The following is a 19,482-nucleotide window of genomic DNA, read 5'->3' as shown; positions in this document are numbered from 1 at the left end:
ACTATAAAAGATTGGAGTCAGAAAAAATAAATTAGTCTCTTCATCGTGACCAAAGCTGTGGTGCGTCGTTTTTCCTTGTGTCATCTGGTGACAGGACTGGGGACAGGAGCCAGCACAGACCCAGTGTGAGGAGAGAACATGCCAGTTGGGAAGCAGCTGCACAGCCATGGATGCCACTGACAAACGTGTGCTGTGACCAAAAGGGCCGGCTAGGGCTGGAGGGAAGAGCCAGGGCCTTCCACCAGCAACTGCTGAGAAACAAAGCAAGCAAGTAAGGATCAAGATTCACGTCTTGTGGCGTGGGCCGTGGTATCCTGTCACCGGGCAGGCAGCGTCCTGCCAGCCACGGAAGCGCACACACCTCCGCCAGCTGCAAGAGCAGCCACCAGTTGGCCACAGGCAAGGAATTCTGTACCCACAGCCTGTAGTGTGGCACTGGAATGCACACAGGCTAAGCAACGGATGTGCCCAAGAAAAAGAAGGTTTAAAATGCTTTGGGTGGAGACTTTCAATGTTGCCCGTTGCATTCTTCCAAAAACTGTCTTAGACTTTGCAAACTTGTTCACGATGCTCTTTGGTGACACCGAGAGTCCCTTCAGTGTTGGCACTGAAATAGATCAAGGCTGGTTTCAGGGCTTCCGGCGTTTGTAATTTTATGTTTAATGTTGCAGCCGAGCTTCTTCTTGGTCTGTTTCACTTTTACGGCAGGAAACCTGCAGCCGCCCAACTCATCGAGGAAAGCCGTCCTGGGCAGCCTGTTCCAGTCCTCTGCCACCCTCCATGTAAAAAATCCTTCCTCATGTCGAAGTGGAAACTTCTTGGATTCTAGTTTATGGCCATTGCTCCATGTCCTGTCGCTGGGCACCACTCTCTCGGCGCCCTCCTTTGAGATGTGTACATGCATTAATGAATCGTCTCTTCTCTAGACTAGCAGGGTCAGCTCCCGCAGTCTCTCCTCATGAGAGATGCTCCAGACCCCACACCAGGCGTGCTCCAACTCCGAGTGCCACCCTTCAGAATCTCCCGTCCCGTCCCGTCCCGTCCCGCTCCGCCCGACCCTCCCGGGTGCAACCAACTGTGGCGCTGGGCAGAGGGAGTAGTAGAGACTGCCGCCCGGCACAGCCCGAGCGTGTCCCCTGCAACGTGCGCGCCACAGCACCGTCACACCCCCCCCAGCCGACAGTACCACTTCCCTGCTATGAGGCTCGTCGGGCAGGAACGTACCAATGCGGCAGAGGGAAAGGGGTAGCCAAGAAAGGCGCGTGACAAGGCCGTGCGTGGAGATCACTTTCGAAGCGGCTCAGGATCGGCTCTCGGTCCAGTTGTTCTGGCCGGGCCGTGCGGGGCGGCCACGGTCTCATCGAGGCGCCCCCTCACCAGGGAGAAAAGCAGGGAGGAGCCGCCGGTCTTCCTTAACCCCTTCCCCCGGCGGGATGGGGATGGGCCGTCCCACCGGGCGCGCGCCCCCGCCCGCCCGCGCGCCGCGTTCTTCCCGGATCGCCGCCACTGCTGGGTCCGCGGGGCGCGCGCGCGAACGGGCGGGAGCGGACGCGGAGCCTCCCGGCAGCCGCCAGACATGTCGGTGGCGTTCGCCGCCCCGAGGCAGCGGGGCAAGGGCGAGATCACGCCGGCCGCCATCCAGAAGGTGAGGAGGGCGCGAAGAGGAGGGCCCGGCCCGGCCCGGACGGCCCCGGGGGCTGCAGCTGCCGCTTCCTGCCGCGCGGGGAACGGGGGCGGCGGCGGCTCAGGCCCGGAGCGCCGAGGCCCCGGCGGGGAAGGGAGGCGGCCGGGCCGCACTCTCTGTGGCCGGGGCTCGGCCCCTCTCTCTGCACTTGGACACTTGTTGGAGGGTCCCAGGGCCGGCGGGAGGCGCCGGGCGGAGGCGGGCGGTGTCCCTGGGTGTGTGCAGCCCTCATTTTTCTTCCTCCGCTTGGGCTGCCCCGATCGCCCCCGCGGGCCTGAATTTACCCGAGAGGACTCGGCCTGAAAGTGGAGAGTGGAGTAAATCCTTCCTGCGGGAGGGTTCTGACCGTGGGACCGCAGCCGGCTTGTTCCAGACCCTCTGCCTGACTTTGGGCGCTGCGGGGTAGGACGCGGCTCCAGTTCCCAAACTTGGTCGACCTGGTAGTTCAGGCTGCCTCCCAGTAAGCCTTAGGTGTGATTGAAGAAGAATATCGCGTTCGGAGCCAATGACAGCGGCTCCGGGCGACTCCACCTAAGCTTGTGTGGGAGGGAGCAAGTTAACTCGCTAAAGCAATCAAAAGCGCATACAGGATTAATAATAATCTACAGCAGCAACAAAGGAGCATGTTCAAGTTCACTGGTAACTGTGTGGTATTTAGAAACTTAACTCAAGACTCGTACCATCATTGGTGTGGGTGGCCGTGGATCAAACAGATTTTAGATTGGTACCAGCTCCTTATGTAGAGGAGTCCTTTAAGTAGACAGAGCTAGCCCCTGATTTAGGAAAGAAGTAGAACCTCTACAAAGCAGGTGTTGCAGCCGTATGGACCTCAGAGAAGACTCTGGAGCTGTAAGGGGAACCTCCAGGGTATCGTAGGAGAAGTCAGTGCTTGGGAATTGTAGATGAAAAATACATATCCACTGGGTAGAAAGCTGCACAGAGGTAGTCAGTAGAGACTTCAGGATGCTGAAGTGCACATGGAGAATACAGACGATAAAGTTTTCCTGGGTCTGTAGTAAAACCATTAGTTTGATAGTGGTGTGCTGGCAAAACCCCAGTGTTAAAGTTGAAGAATTTTTGTAATGTACCTAAGTTGTCAGAAGCCCTGAAGGTATCTTTATCCAGCTGAAAACTAAATTCTCTTTCGATTGTAGATATTTATAATTATTACATTTTTCTGTCAGCAAACACTCAATTAAACTTGTAAGAAACAGTAGTCTGCAGGCCCACCTAGTTATATTCCTTCTTGTTCCCTTTCCTCTTAGCCCCTAGCATTCCTGCCCCCCTCCGGTCCTTTCCTTCCCAAGAGGTCTGGCTTACATGGCTGTAATGAAGAATGTAACCATCTAATGGGCAGTTTCAAGGTCTACTTGTCTGCTAAGCCTTAAGAATCTGCTGCTTCCCTCAGGACTGTGGGAGATATTCTGAGGAGGGCCTTGATTCACAGCTTCCTTTGCAAGTGCTCTATTAGACTTTGGTATCAAAGGTATTATCTCCTTTTTTTCCTTTTTTTTCTGATGAAAATGGCCATTGTGTTTCTTGCAAAACTTGAAGTTAGTACAAGTGCTGTATGCCAGTGTAGCAGTGGGTTTGTGATTCTCTTCAGAGAGTGCAGTTGTAGCTTTGCCTGTTTTCTGAGGCTCACATAGTAGCTGAAAGTACTGGAGTTATGTTTGTGTTTAGTGCTTAATGAATGTGTTTCCAGATCCAGCAGTTTCAGGCAAAATACTTGCACTGGGATCATTCTAGTCCATTCTGGTGGATTATAGTTTAAAGTTTAAGAAAACTTGGCTGGTTCTTACGTGGATAGAAGTCATGAGTGAACTGCATAAGGTTTTTGACTCCATACACTTTTCATAGTGAGATGGATTAGGTGGGGAAAAAAGTGTTACTACTTCTTTTTTTTTTTTTTTTTCCCTCTCTGTAGAATTTGCTAGGGAAATAAAGGTTGTGGTATGATGTTGTGCTTTCCTTGTGGAAGGATGAGTCTAGTCATGGCTGGTTTCAACCATGTTTGGAAGAAGGAGAGAATGTGTGGGATGTTTTAAGATTCTGCTAGTTTTCTGATACTCAGCAGTTGGGTAAAGGGATCTAAACTAGCTTTCCAGGAGTAAATTGATGCAAAATTTTGCATTTGGCAGTAAATTTTCCATTTCTGTAAGTTGACTTGGATAACTTGGCTGGTGGCTGAGATGAGCTGTGGTTCTGCTGAATCTTGCCTGATCAGAGTGCAGAGCATGAGCTAGAAAGATGAGTGTGGGTCACATGCACTCCAGGACACCAGGCTGTGTTTTTTTTTTTTCTCTGTTTAGAGAGCTTGGAACACTCTGACTATGTGAACTTTTTGTAGAAAGTTGTGAAATTGGCCATTTTCCATGATTTCTTTAGAACTACTCATTTTTGATCAGAAAATTAATTAGTAGGTGTTCATTTTCATGGACACTGCTGAAGTATGATAAGATTTATTGTGTCGATTAGTCCTGGTTCTGGCCACCACAGGATTAATTCTTGCAGTAGCCAGGAGGGATCATGGCATGGATCTGGAGGTTATTCTGTAGCACCTCGCTGCCTTTTCTGGCGATGGGGGAAGGGGTCATGTGTTGTGGCATCATCAGGTATTGTTGAGCACTTGTATGTGAATCATTTGCCCTCTTGTACCCTCCATTAGTAGTATTTTTGCTATTGTTATTGTTTGCTTCTTATCTCAGTAGTATTTCCAGTAATTTTTTGCTATCTCAACTGGTGATCTTAACCTTTTGTACCTCCAGTTCTCCCTTCCACCCTACCAGAGGGGAGAGTGATGCATGGTTTGGAGTGTTTCAGTGGGAACACTAAATTGGGCAATACCATTCCTAAACCATAATGTGCCATTATACCAAATATTTATAAAATGCAGCTTAGTTAGAGATTCTTTATGTAAATATTGCCTGGCTTTCCAGTGCATTTGCTTTGAACAAATATGGTCAGCTCAGTTTTAATCAATAGCAATTTCAGTGCCTTTTAAAATTAAATTTATAAGAAGTTGCAGGCTTTAGAAGGAGAAGGGAAGCTTGGGGCATAAACTTTTAAGTGAATTTCTTGTTAGCAATCGAAGGAATGCAGAAAACTTTTAAAACTTGCGAAGAACTTGGTGCAGAATCAGCATAGCTATTTGAACAGGACGCTTCACAAATGTAGCTGCTGATGGTAGCACTATGAAACCCTTAAGCCAAAACCTGTAAAACTAATCAGAGGGGGGAAATGGGAGCAAAACAGTTCTGCAAATAATTGATGAAGTAGAACTTTCTGCATAACAACTTTTTAGTTGTTTTTTAAAACTAAGAAGAGGAGCATTACTCAAGACTCAGACTTGTCTTCAGTTTCTTTCCACAAAGAACATGGAATTTACTCCAGACTTCTTCTTTATTGTTTCAGATGTTGGATGAAAACAATCACCTTATCCAGTGTATAATGGACTATCAGAACAAGGGAAAGACTTCTGAATGCTCTCAGTAAGACCTTAATCCATACCTACTGTGGACTGGGTGAATTTCCATCTAGATCATCGTTCTTGATTTGTTTAGCTTACCTTACAGGACAGCTGTGCTGTGAAGAAAAGCATTGCTACAGATACTACACCTGAAATTTTTGTGTGGGGTGGGTGGGTTTTATTTGCTATATGATTATCGCTTCTGTCACTGAAATGCTGCAACTTGCCTCCTGCAAGTTGATGTCATGATGATGCTGCTCATAAAAATAAGGACTGTCTAACAAAGATATTTTTCCTCTGTATTGTAATTACATTGTTGGAAAGATGTAGTTTTGTTTGGAAAATTCTCAAAATAATGTAAGAAAATTGGACCTTTCTGCTTCGTGATGGCATGTTTGAAAACTACCTGCTTTTCACTTTCCCAAGAACAAACAGGCTTTTTGTAGAAGTTTGGCTTGCCAAAATATCCATCATAGGCTTGCTATCTAGTGGGAGTGATCTGGGAGAACTATAGAAGGAGTGAATTGTTAAGGAGTGTTATTTTTCCATTACACTTTTCTGGCTTGAGTTGATTACACTTACGTAATCAGACACATATGGACAGGTAGGACATCTTACTCCCTTGCCAAGAGAACTCATAATCTGGGAATAGGAGTGGGATCATAAATAATAGGCGCCTTTGGTTTAAGGGACTACTTTTGTTTGCAAGCCTGTAGTTATATACTTGTGATCTGCTCCAGCTTTTAAGGTTGTTTTTGTGACTGTGGGCTAGGTACTGAGAATCAGGACTGTGGTTCTCTAGCAGAAAAATGATTCCATAGCAAACTTCCAAAGCTCAGGGTCCTGATGAAATGTGGTCACAATTCACATAAATCTACAATATCTTGAATATGGAGACACAATAAACAGCTCTCTTTCTCTAGTGTTTGTGATGGAAATTACACCAGACACAAACACACTCCCTGTATGTATTCTGGTGATTTAGTTTAAGGCAGGAAGTGAAATAAGTGAGAACAGTGTCACCCAGCTTTAGATTTTTTTCATAGCAAGACAGTAGTACAGTTAGGCACAGATATGGAGACATTGGGAAAGATTGGATAATAGATAAGTGTGAGGGAAAAGGCTTAAGATTCCTAGTAATGGTACTCTTGTAAGTCTCTTGAGTCTTGTTTTACATAAGTAGCTTTCTTTACATTTGTGGAATTAGAGTAAATTCTGATGTTACTGTATTTATGAATTAAGGTTTGTTTTGCTTTGCTTATTTTGATAGATACCAGCAGATGCTGCATACAAACTTGGTTTACCTAGCCACTATAGCTGACTCCAACCAGAACATGCAGTCTCTACTACCAGCAGTAAGTACAAAATAGTGTAAAAGTAGGGAATATATTTCACTTGGATTCCTGTAGTAAAAAAACCCCACCCAAACCAAAAACCAACTAACCAAATGTTTGAGATAATGACCAAACACTTGGCCTCTGATTTACTGTACAGTAAATACATGATGCTGTCTCTTCATGCTACATTTGGAGTAATCTCACTGCTTAGGTATTGCTTAAAATCTGACTTGTTTAAATGTAGACTCTTACTGTGAATTAGATGTGCAATGCTCAACTATCTCGTCTGCCTCAAAGACAGAATTTTTTTTTCCTTTTTTTTGTTTTTCCCCTTCAGCTGAGAACTGTAGTGGTATGGTTCCTAGTCAACTCCTACAGTACTCTTTTTCCTCTTAGATTAGGGAAAGATGAGGGAATGGGATTTTTTCTTTGTCTTTTTATTTTTCACTGGAATATCATCCGTTCTCTTGCCCCAGTGGAATGAGGCTGGGTAATTTTTTTTTCTGCTTTTCCACCTTCTAGGTGAGCCTCAAATTCTTTGCCTTTCTCCTGTATTGGAAAACAACCTTGTTTTAAGGTGGATTATGGTAATAAGAAAGAAGTAAGGCCCCACAGACCCTTGAAACACTGCATCACTTTACATGTCTTGGATATTGCTTGCTATAATTTTTTAGTCTGAATTTCTTCTGAATCTCTTTTCCTGAACTCTGTCTTTTATAAGATGCCTCAAATTTTTCCCCTTTTCCATTGTTTATGCAGCAGTATGAAAAGAAACAGTAGCCTAAAGATAGCTTGCTGTTTGCTTTTTGTGCTAATCAGAAAGCTTGGGGAGTTCATTGTGAGTAACACAACAAAGTTCTTTGTTTTTTGGTAATAAGACTTTTCTTGAATTAATATAGTCTTGATTCATTTCTGCAAAATGAAGCTAAAAAGAATGTCTATAAAACAGCCATTCCTAGATACTAGTTTTCACCAACTGAAATTGAATTACTTTTTCTTTGGTCTCTGGAGAAGTGTTCTCCAATCATTGCTACTAGCAAAGCATCCTTTCAAGTTGGTATCTAGAGGACTATAGAAACAGTGCTTTATTATGTCCAACCTGTTGTGCCTGTAGAGGTTTCTCTTTTTATAAGTCCATGCTTGTAGCCGAGGGGGAGAGAAAGAACCCTTTAAGAGTGTGTGTTCCTCAACTAATACGTTTTTGGAGGCTTAATTCATATCCTGGTTCTGATGACAACTGGAAATGAATTTGACCTTATCCTAGTCCCTGGTGGACAGCCCTGTTGTTAAAGTTGAATGTGATGACATTCTCTTCCTAAAAGAAAATGAAGATAGGGCTGGGAAAGGCTTTTGCAGATCTGGACAGAAGTGTGTTTCTGATCTTCAGTGACAGGAATATTCCATGGTACTGAGAAAAATAGCATAGTGTGTGTTTGAGTGGGTAAAGAAAGTCTCTTTTGGACAGGTGAGGAAGGGAATAAAGGTTCTTGGGTTTCTTTGGGTTTTCTTTCAGAAATACTAAATGAGATTTAGATCTTCAGTCTTACCTAAATGTAGATGGTCTGACCTACAATCTTTGAAGATTGCCTCAAAATGTAGCATAATCAGAGAAGATGATTTATGTCAGGGTTTATAGGAAAATATTCTTTAAATTCTTTCTGTCTTGCTAGTAAATTTTAGCTAACAGAGTTTGGGAACATGTGAGCTATCATGTTATCTTTCTTTTTTCAATGCAAGATGAACTACTTCAGTCTTTTCCTCCACTGGCTTTCCATGTAGGAGCTGATGTGGCTTATCCTGACTTGGAGGTAGTATGATTCTCTTCATCATGCTTATGTATCAGCAGTTGATCAGTCTTACTAAATTCAAGGTATGGATGGTAACAGTAAATACAGAGCAAGATATTGTGTGTGTAGGCATCTACTATTTTTAATAGTAAAATATATCAATTTTATGCTACTACTATTGCAGTTTCTTTCCACAGAAGTTAGGAGACCTTGAGTTTGGGTACCTTCTGAAGTTGGGTTGTGTCTCATCTATTCATTTCTAGAAGATTGTTCCCCCTGATAGACTAAATTTTCTTTTTTGTTTAAATTTTATCCTGTTACTGTTTTAATGAGGTAAATAAGCACTCAAGAAATTGCAGAACTTTTAAAGCATTTCATAAAAAGTAATAGTTATGTGTTAACGTGAATTTGGAAAGAGAATACTTCTCTTCAGATATCATTCACACTGAACAAAAGATGTAAGTTACCAGGTTCATTGAAATTTTTAATACGAGCAAAAATTACTCTAACCTTATGAGAACTTCATTGTGTCCTCTAGCAATAGTCCTTACACTTAATGCTTTATGTTGTTAGGAGAAATGCTTGTGGTAGGCTGTTGTGCCTTTTCCCTTGCCTTTCAGAATTCACTATTCTAATGAAATGATTGATATAGTTTCTGAAACTCTGGTATTGCCTTAGAGAACAAAAAAGTGTGGTGACCCAGCAGTGCCATGCAGAGAAATGTTTATATAACTGGGACCTGGAAGTGTGGAAAGGTGAAATAGGTGAAGCAAGCAGTGCAGAATCTGGGTGAAGGGAAATTTTGAAAATCCAGTGTCATAACAAAGCTCCTGTGGTGTTGTATGCCTGCTAGAGTACTAGATTATGACTTTTGGAGTAAGACACCTTCTTTCACTTTAAAAGACAAAGTGTGAGGTTCTTGAGTCAACCAGTCTTTTCTCAGCTGTGTGAACAGCAGCGTTATTACGGGCAGGACTGTTAAGTGATGTCTTCCCAGCTGGATTAGAGCAGTGACTAAGTTCACATGTGAAGTTGATGCATCTTTTTGCTGTCTCTTTTGAGCTGTGGCAGATATTCGCTTTCTTGGATCACATTCAAGAGTCTCTTTACCATCACCTTATGAGATTAGCTAGCTTCCCAAAAAGGGCTTTTGCACCATGAGGAACACAGCACTTGCTTTCTTGTGATTTTTCACTGGTGCTGCTTTTGAGGGAGGCTGCAGCAAGATATTGATGTCCTTGAACCATAGAGACCAAAGATGCAATTGAAGTGGTGGTGAAGTATTGTGTGTGTTTGTTTCTAAACACATGAAATTTCAAACTGCAGAACAAGCATCTTATCATCCTTGACTTGTATTTTTTTTTTGTTTTTCTGAAATGTTTTTAGTGCCCTTAAAAAGTCATTAAAGACTACTGAATAAAAGACTCCCAGCTTTTCTATTTGGACATCTTCCCTCTCTTATATGTCTTCATTTTGCCAAATATTTTTAAGGGAGCAACCTATGACCATCACTTTAATTGGTATGTAGTGGGAAACTTTCCGTTTTATAATAGGCAGATATTGAAGTGTGCAGCAATTATTTGGAAACATTGTTGCATTGTTTTTTGGAGTTTTGTTGGTTTTTTGGGGGGGTTGGGTTTTGTTTTTTGGTTTTTTTTTTTTTTTTAGTATAGGAAGTGATTTTTTTTCAGTTTTTCTTACATTCTGTCAGCATGCAGAGCATGAGATTTCAATGTGTATTTCAAGGTGTTGAAAATAAATGCTTCTGATTATTACTCACTTGTGTAACATAGAGCTTTCTTTTATGTTGGAAGTGCCAGTTTATTGCACTAGTAAGTTACAGTCTGTATGTGTAATGACTTCCAAGAAAACTTACTGTGTCCAAGTCATAGAAGGGTCTGGATACTGCATTAAATAGTTTTTCTAAATTTCATAATATTGTAAAGGTTATTAATAAACTTTCTAATTACAAAACAGAAATATATTTTTTTCTTGAGCTATTTCTTTCAGAAATTAAGCTTTTTGGGGGACTTGGGAAATCCCTGATTTTGTGCTGTTCCCAAACTTGTCACACAGATTAGGGAGGAGTCTGTGTCACTTGAGTTATAAAATACTTCTCTATAAGGTAATGATCGCTTTTTATAAACACCTAATCTCAATAAGCACTGAAATGCTGGTTCTTTCCAAAGGAAATGCTTCAAGAGATAGGAAAAACCCCAAACCACAACAAACCAAACTAATAAAAAAAAATCTCCCAAACCAAAGACAATCACTGCCTATACACAAAATTATAAAATACTTCAAAAAATTAACTTGAAGACAAGCTTTCATGAAGTGTTAGTAATGATATTTAATGGTTCTAAGTTGTGGAGTTCTGCAGGCTAAATATGAATCTTCAATATAAGCATGGTTTCACTCAAACAATGAAAATTCTCATATAATTTTACACACTTTATTTTTCAAAGGGGTGATGCTCAATCTGTGGTTTTAATATACTTGTGATGTGGTTGTAGAAAAAAATTTGAGTCTTAAAAACTGAGCTGTGCACTCTGGTTTTTTAGTAGCCTTTATTTTGAACACAAAAGTTGCTAAAATATATGTTAATTGAATTACCTTGACTTGGCTTTTCTTGAAAAAAGCAAGGTGGCATCCTGAGAATAAAAATATGGCTCAGTTTTCACACTTACAATAAAATTTTGAAGTAAAACTTTTATAACTGATGGTGAGAGGAATCCTAAATTAATGAGATTCTTTTCCAGTTGTGCACTAAGTGCCTGGTAAAGTTTGATAGCTATGGTGGTGGTGTGGTTTAACCCCAGCTGGCAACTAAGTACCATGCAGCTGCTTGGTTACCCCACACACCTTCATTCCCCTTGCAGTGGGCTGGGCAGGACAATCAGAAAAAAAAGATTAAACCTATAGGTTGAGAAGAGCAATTTAATAATTGAAATAAAATACTACAATAAGATTATAACTGTAATTGAAAATGAGACAGTAAAACCACAGACCTGTGCCCACCTTGAGTCTGATGCTCTGTAGTGTGAATTATCCCTCTGGCCAGGTTGGGTCTGCTGTCCCGGCCATGCTCCCTCCTGGCTACTCGCACACTTTGCTGACAGGGCATGGGAAACAAAAAAATCCTTGATTTAAAAGTAAGCACTGCTTAGCAGCAGCTAAAACATCAGTGTGTTACCAACATTATTCTACTGAATCCAAAACCGAGCACTATACCAGCTACTGGGAAGAAACTCAACTTGGGACAGGTAGCATAGCAGAAAATCTGTTTCTGGTATGTGGAGTATGCTGCATAATTTTGCATCAACCTTTCAGAACACAAGTCCATGCCCAGTTCAAGTTCAACTGTTTGTAAACTGAATTAATAGAGAACAGAGCAAAAGGAAGGTTGAATGTTTCCTGTCAAGAGGCAAGGGAGCTATTAGTGATCACTGGAGCTTGGATTTTGAAGAATAATTGCTCTGATTAAATGTTAAATAGTTCTGAAAAAAACCCATAATAATTTCTTAAGATGTTATAAAAGAGAAGAAGGCAGCTGTGTTGGCAGAAATGAAAGGGTACTGTTGGAAATGAAGAGTCACTAGTGGGAGCTTCTTAACCCAGCCACTACACTAAGAAAAAAATAAATGCGGGAAATTCAGTTGTTAGGATGTTAGGAGTGAATTCAGAGCCCAATAGCTGCCATTTTAAACTAGAGGATTGCTCTAAGTTCTGTAAACTACTTTGCATGTATTGTTAATCAGGTGTGTCCACACGGGGAGCTAGTGCACTGTACACAAAAAACTACTTCTATTGCCTACGAACTTGTGTGACTGATTCAGAAATCAGTAAAAATTGCTGGCAGTTTGAATGAGGAGAATGCTCTAAAGTGTAATTCTTTGATACTCAAAAATGTGATTTGCCTCTCTGTAGTGCAGTATCTGCACAATAAATACCTTTTCAATTGTCAGCTGTTTCCTGAGAGCTGTACCAGGTAGTCTGGTAACATAGGTACAGAGTCTTTATGGTTTTGTTCTTTCTCAAATGCCTTGCTGTGAGGGTTCTGCTGGATTCTTTCTGGTGAGTTTCTTTCTAGGTGAGTTTACATAAAGCCTTTTAGCTGCAACAGAGGTGGATTTTTTTTTTTAGGCTACTAAATGCAAGCAAAATCTGTAAGTATCAGACCAAACATGAAACACAAGGGTTGTGAAACACAAAGCTTCTGAGGCCAGATAGGAACTGCATTTTATGGGGGAGTTACAGAGCAGCTCAGAAGTTGTCTTGTTTCTGTAATTCAGTGATCCCTGAGTTAACATTCACAGTTAACTGATTCATGATCACTTCTAATAAACCCATATGAATTAATACAGTTTTAAAATTTCTGCTTTAAGTAATTTCTAGTTCTACTAAGGCCTCCCAAAGGATTTTTGGGGGATTATTTTTATAAGTATCAGAGTAGCTATTGCTAAGAGGACATCAGATATTTTAGGGTTCATTTTGTTTGTTAAAGTGTTTTTAAAGAATATTGGGATAGTGTCCTGGTTCAGGGCAAATTTGAGAGAAAACCTCCGGAAGGAGCCCCCAGAAAGCAAATCCCCCATGGCCTCTCCCCCTACCTTGTTCGGGAAGATTTTCTTTGGAGAGCAGTGGAAAAAAGCCTGTTTATTTAACAGGCAAAGCACTCCCCAGCACAAAAAAATTAACAACACCAGATGACAAAACTCTTTCACCGCTCTGAAGAGATGACAAATTCAGAAAGTCTCTCCTGGGAGTGGTCGCTCTGTTATTGGTCTCCGGTGCTAGGGATGGCTACTGCAGGCCACAAAGTGCAAACTCTTGGTGTTTCTTGGTGTTTCCCAGGTCCCAGTGCTGAGCAGGTTTGAATGGTTCCAAGAAAAGGGAAAGAAAGACAGTCCAGGGAAAATTTGGACTGCCCAGCTAAACTAACTAACAAGCAAAAAGCCAAGCAGTAGCAAGAGCAAAGGCGAAAAGCAAAAGCAACACTATGTACCACTGTCTGTGTCCAGCAAACCATGGGGGAGTGAGCAGGCTGATAACAAAACAAAACTTTGTGTTTTGGAGCCAGTCTTGAAGGCACAGAACATAATATCCAGCATAAACAGGGACAAACAACTGGGGATACAAGTGTCATAACGTCACCCTAGGACAGACAGTGAAATATTTTTATGCAGTGACATATGCAATTTTAAACAATTAAAGATTCCAATTTCCTCTTTAAACAGAATTTAAGTATTAAGTCAGAATTTCTCAGATTTTTGAAGATACTGTTGTAAATCAAGATGTATAAACTGGTTGTCATTCTAAATTTAAAATTCTTTACTCTGAGTCACAGCTGGTAATCCAACAGTGACAGCACAAATTACATTTATAATTAGCTTCACTATTTAGACATGATTGTAAATGCTTTTCCTATAGAAATCCTCCCTAGCCCCAAATATTACACTAGCTGAGAATTGATACAAGGTCTTTATTTTTTCAATGAAGACACTCAGTACTAGAATACCTTATACCTTGTAGAAGAAGAGTTGTAGCCCAATTAAATCTCTGCTCTTTCAAATCTCAAAAGCATATTCCTTTACGATCTTATTTCCCAGTCTGACACCTCAGTAAGTACTCCACAGGTGCTATCACCACCTATCAACAGAGTACTGCTCTCTGAGACTGGGACAGGTCCTGTGATATTAGCAATGTGATATGAGCAGGGCAGAGTACCCCTGGGAAGGGGTGTTTTGCTTTGCAGAAAATGGTATTTGAGAATTGAAAACAAAGATGATTGATTAAATCCTGAGTTAAGGCTTCTCTTGGAAAGAAAAGAAGGCTATTTATGTTTGCATTTCCTGTAGCTTTTAATTGTTATTTTGAGAGAATTTCAAGAAAATTGTATTTTTGATAGTGTACTTTAAGTATCTATCACTAGTTGTATTGATTAGCAATATTGTGTTTTAATGTGCTTAACAGTATTTCCTGGTTTTTGCCTTTTTTTTTTTTTTTTTGGTGACTGAGTTGGTATTTCACCTCAGTTTCTATAACAATAGATGTTCCATAAACAAATCTTTGAACCTACTGTTGGTGGTAAGAAAAAAATCTTACAATCTTCACGTGCACATATTCACCCTAGGAGATTTTATTGTTGCATCTTTCATTTGATCCATTTTATTATTTAAAAGAAAATTCTCTAGAAAAATGCAGTGTAGCTGTTGTCTTTAAATAACTTTTGGATTTAGTAGGATTTTGTTTTCTGGGAGTTGTCAGTTAAAATCTAGTATTTTTATCTCATCTCTTTTTTTTGTTTGTTTGTTTGTTTGTTTTTGTTGCAACTGTTGGGTCAGTTTCAGTCTTTTTCTAGTTCAAATTTCTAGAGTTTCACTAAATAGCTTAAAATTTTATTTCATGCTCTGATTAATTTTAAATGCTCATAGCAGCTATAAGTGAAATGTGTGAGTTTGGGGAAATGAGCCAAAAGTTAGTGTTTAGCAAGTGAAGCTATAGCTAACATTTTCTAAGTCTTTAATTTACTTTTTACTGAAGTAAAATATTTAACATTTTCTACTACATAATTGGAATAAAATTAGCAGTGATTTTAATTTTCGTTCCTTTTTGTCACACTTCCAACAAAAGAAGGGAAGTAGCCTCTCCTTTGGTTCTGTTAACCTAACTATATTTGGATGTCATTTCACCCTTCATATCTGGGCTTAATGGCTAGGGTTCATTTTGGGTAGGTTTTCTTTAACAAAGGGTGGATTGTTTCTTTTGAATAATGTGTGATCATTTTGCAAAGTCTTTGCTATACATAGTGCATGTTCCTGGGGATAGTCAATTTTCTTAACTTCTGTAAGGAACAAAAAAGGTTAAATTATCTAGTTTATGTAGCTGGGTGGGGTTTTTTGTTGTTTTGTGATTTTTAAATTAAAGTTAATTTAAAGAAGTTTATTATCTGTAAAAGTCTGGATCAAGTCCAATAGAAATCGGGAAATTACCTTTTAAAAACAATTTTTCTTGTTTTCTTCTGTCTGCATCCACTAGAAAAATACTCTGGAGGAATTTCACTGGGGAATAATTATATCTGCAGGAGACATTTCATTTTAATTACTATCAGGTAGTGATTGGTTTATGATCTGACAAAAAGGCTTGTGATGCTCTTTTAAAATATCCTATATAATATCCTATATAACTGTTTCCATTGCATATATGTATGTGTAATTATCTCTTAATCTTATTTAAACTTAGCTCTAGCGTACCGTGTTGATGAATACCCTAGATTTATGTGATTTATGGCGTGTCTTATATGTTTAATGTTATTCTTCAATTTACTGACTATTCTCCTGAGGTTTTCTTTCTTGTTTAACCATAAATTGGATGATCTACTTTTTGTATGTATCATACATTAAACTGTATTTCTGTCATAGCCTCTTAAGTAATATTCCTTTATATGCAAAAAAAAAAAAATCTGTCCTTTTTGCTGTTTCAGCTGTAAACATTCAAAGTTTTTAATCACTGCTTGCCTCTCTTTAGAATCCTACTATTTTTGCAATATCTTTTTGAGATTACTTTGCCCAAATTGAATGTGTATTATGGTATCAAATACATTGGCATTTTTTTCTTTAGTATTCTACCTGACTTTGGATATTACTGAAGATAATCAGAAAGAGACCACAGGTATTATGCATAGATTTATGGGGTTTTGAGTTTCCTGTTAGTTTTGTTGGTTTTTTTGTTTTGGTTTGGGATTTTTTTCCCCACCAAACTGTCTGTATTATGGTCAGTTCTTTTTTGTTTGTTACATTTTTTTTTATGGATTAATGGCAATAGGAGCTTCCTCTTTCTGAAGAAAGTGGTTTACAGTTCAGTGTAATTGCCATATATTTATCCACATCACTTGGCGCCTTCTGCTTACTCTTTCTTCCATATTTTTGGTAATGTTGCAGTAGCTTCACATGTTGACATATACTAAAATATTTTCAGGAAACCTCTGTATGTTCCTTTACTCTTTGAAATTCATGAACTTCCCTTGGAGCAGTTTTTGATCCGTGCCACTGGACAATGTATTGCTCCAAAAGGCTTTGTCAAAAAACTTGAGTTAAGAGGCTTCTGTTAATTATGCAGCTAGGTGCTTTAATTTATATTTTTAAAAATTTCTAGTAAATTAGAAATGTTTAACTTTACTATATTGGTCCTACTACTTTTTTTATAAATAGAGGTATAGTGTTTGCCTACCTTCTAGTCATCTGATAGGGTAGTTTCTTTTAATGGAAGATTGAATTTTTATAGCAGCTTGGACCTTTTTCTTTAATTATTTTCAAGAATCTGATATGGATTCACACAGGTCTTTAGGCTGTTTCCATATCCAGAAGCTCCTCTTGATGAATTACTTTCTGGTAGTACCTCTTTGAGAGTGTTTAGTTGTTCCCTCAGTTGTCTTAAATTCCCTGTAGTTTGTAAAGTCCCTTGCAGGTTTTTGTATCTAAAGTCCTTAACACTTTTTTTCTTCTCTGTCCTTGCATGTCTACACTCTCTCATGCTGTCTTTTTGATAACCGTAGTGTTTGACTTGAAGGACAGTTGTTTTGAAAACTTCAGACTAAATAGAGTTGGAATATATATAGTTCTGTTTAAATAATCCTTGGAGCTTTTTTCATCCCTCTTTCCACAGATAAGGGCATGCCCATGTTTGTACAATATCATATGCAGGATAGCTAAAACCTAGGTATGAACTGATCTTCTTTAGTACTTCTTTGGACTTTCTAATGTTTCATACTTGGACTTGAAGAAGTTCATTTTAATTCTAAAAACATTACAGCTTGGATGATTTTTGACTTTGCTCTCAGTTTGTTGACATGGGACTGCTCTGAGGCTGACGTGAGACAGGCTCTGAGCTCTGATTGTTTGTGTGGAGGTTACCAACCAAGTGTGTTGGTTTTGAGAGTATTTCTGAACATACTTTCCAAATAAAAATGAAAATAGTCTGTTTGTTTTCTTTTTTGTTTGTTTTTTTTTTTTTTGTATATCAGTTTTAGATAATTTCTGTTAGATTCTGTTAAATGCAAAATTAGAATGATAGTGAGTTTTGAAGGTGAAGGGATGGAGGACTTTAACTGAGGTGAAGCAGCCTTGCCTTGGTTGCTCACTAGTGGAGGAAAAACAATCAGAATGGAGCAGCTTTTCAGTCACAGTGTTTAAAGGGTAGAGCTGCCTTTCATTCACAGTGTTTAGAGGGTAGAGCTGCCTTTCATTCTTACCTTCTTCACCTCTTGTCACTTCTGCTATAGGCTGAGGAAAGGACTTCGCTTATAAAATGTCATTCTCTGCATCATGGAGGAATGAAAGGAATTTAGTAAGAGAAGTTGCCTACTTGCTTATATTTATCTTCATCTCCTTCCTTCTTCCTGCTGAAAAAAAAAACCTTCACTAATTTCCTGAAGAATTTTTTAAAGTAGTGCAGGGAAAATAATACCTGCTTGAAGTGTTTGAAGAAATGTTGAGACAACAAATTAGTACAATTCATTCCCCTCCCCTGGCAATTGAATATGTGTGTGTGTGTCGATGTTACCCTGCTCTTACCATCTCCAGCATAGACACACTGGGAAAGCCTTACTCTTTACTGCTGTATTCTGTTTTGTGTTTATGAAGCTGATGAATAGGCACAGGCAGGGACTGGGCTAGAGAGAAGCTTAGGGTTCACCTGCTTGGTTCTGTTTGTGAAGAGAAATGTTGAAAAACGCACACGTAGTTGTCTCATGGGTAGAGTTCTTTATGAATAGTTATAACCTGTAGACAGAGTCCTCAAAAGTGAGAGAGCCAGGAATTTGCTCTCACTGAGATGATTTTTACTCCCCTGAAAGTGCTTGGCTAAGGTGTGTGAGGAGGATTGTAGTGTCTCACAGGTGTTTTTAGTAGGAAAACAAAGCTGGCTACTAGCAGTTTCTGTGTCTCCTTCCATTGCTATGAGTAGAACTTACCAGTAAATTCCCCCTTGTATTTATTGTTTTTCTTGCTCTCCCTTTTTGAACTCTCAAGGTTATTCAGTTATTTTCCTCACAATTTCATTAGGAAATTTGCCAAAAACATCCTTTCTAGGCAGCTGTCTCTGGACCTTTGGAGGCCAGCACTAATGTGCTTCCAGTCTGTAGGGGGTGTTTGGCATGGAATTATGAACTAGGCCTTCATTGCTTTGGGAGAGAGTGGGGAAGAGATCGCTAGTGTTTTACCACACCCAGGTGCAGATTTTTTGCTGGTCTATGAGCATTCAAAGGCTTTCATCTCATGTTGTACTTGTTTTGTCCCAGTGCAAGGTCTGTTAACAGCAACAAATAGTTGATGCAAGAGATTTCAGTGAAGACTTACTTCTATGTTGAATGAAAGCTTTTGTGCGTGTGTAAGGGAGTGACTGAAGCAATCTTAAACTGTTCTGATGTAATTTTTTAATGAGGCATTGATTTGTTTTTTTTTTTTAAAGTCGGGCTCAAAGGTACTGTGGTGTTGTCTGCATGTAATACTTAATGTAAAATTGATTAAACTTTTAAACGTTTTGCCAGAATTAATGTTGGGAGGAGTTAAACATATCAGATAGAGAAAGAAATGCATTTCAGCGCTTTCTTTCATACGCTGTTGAACAGTATAGACAAGTGCTGTACCATATGTACATATAATATATTTGTCAGACTAACTGCTTCTCGTGTTTGACTAAACTGTCTCCTTTCAGCCACCCACACAGAATATGCCTATGGGTCCGGGCGGCATGAGTCAGAGCGGCCCTCCCCCACCCCCGCGCTCGCACAACATGTCTTCAGATGGTATGGTAGGTGGGGGCCCTCCTGCACCACACATGCAGAACCAGATGAACGGCCAGATGCCTGGTAAGTTTTTCTCCTCTAAGACATTAACACCAGCGTTGCCTGGCAACTGAAACGACATGGGGGCTCAAGGGATACTAGATTGTTGATGACAAAACTGCTTTGAATGCCCCCGAGTACAAGCTCTCTTAGAGTTTGTTAGCTACAGAGCTACGTGACCTGTATTCAGTGTTTATCAGGCTGCCCTTGGGCTTTGATGTAGCTGACACACAGCATTCCTCTGATGAACAGAACTGGCTAAATTTAGTCTGTTTGAAACCATGCAGTACAGCTGGCTTTAGAGGGCTTACTGGGGAAAGGTATTGGCCTGTGGCTGAGCAAACACAAATCCTTCCATAAAA

At 40.1% G+C, this 19,482-nt stretch overlaps 1 protein-coding gene across 3 annotated transcripts in view; it reads left to right on the top strand.

Annotated features, from left to right (window-relative positions):
• The first annotated feature begins 1,269 nt into the window (after positions 1-1,269).
• Positions 1,270-19,482, top strand: part of SS18 (SS18 subunit of BAF chromatin remodeling complex) — a 44,526-nt gene continuing 26,313 nt past the window's right edge. The window contains exons 1-4 of one of the 3 annotated variants that reach the window (XM_053951004.1): positions 1,270-1,645; positions 5,099-5,175; positions 6,424-6,508; positions 18,991-19,144. In XM_053951004.1, the coding sequence (XP_053806979.1) occupies positions 1,577-1,645; positions 5,099-5,175; positions 6,424-6,508; positions 18,991-19,144 (385 nt within the window). In that variant the 5' untranslated portion in view covers positions 1,270-1,576. The remainder of the gene's footprint in view (positions 1,646-5,098; positions 5,176-6,423; positions 6,509-18,990; positions 19,145-19,482) is intronic. The other 2 variants (XM_053951016.1, XM_053951007.1) reach the window with 2 other exon arrangements.

Source organism: Vidua chalybeata, chromosome 1, assembly GCF_026979565.1.
Source record: "Vidua chalybeata isolate OUT-0048 chromosome 1, bVidCha1 merged haplotype, whole genome shotgun sequence".
NCBI classification, from domain to species: Eukaryota; Metazoa; Chordata; class Aves; order Passeriformes; family Viduidae; genus Vidua; species Vidua chalybeata.
Note: the sequence above shows the minus strand (reverse complement) of the source record. Positions and strands in the feature narration are given on the sequence as shown.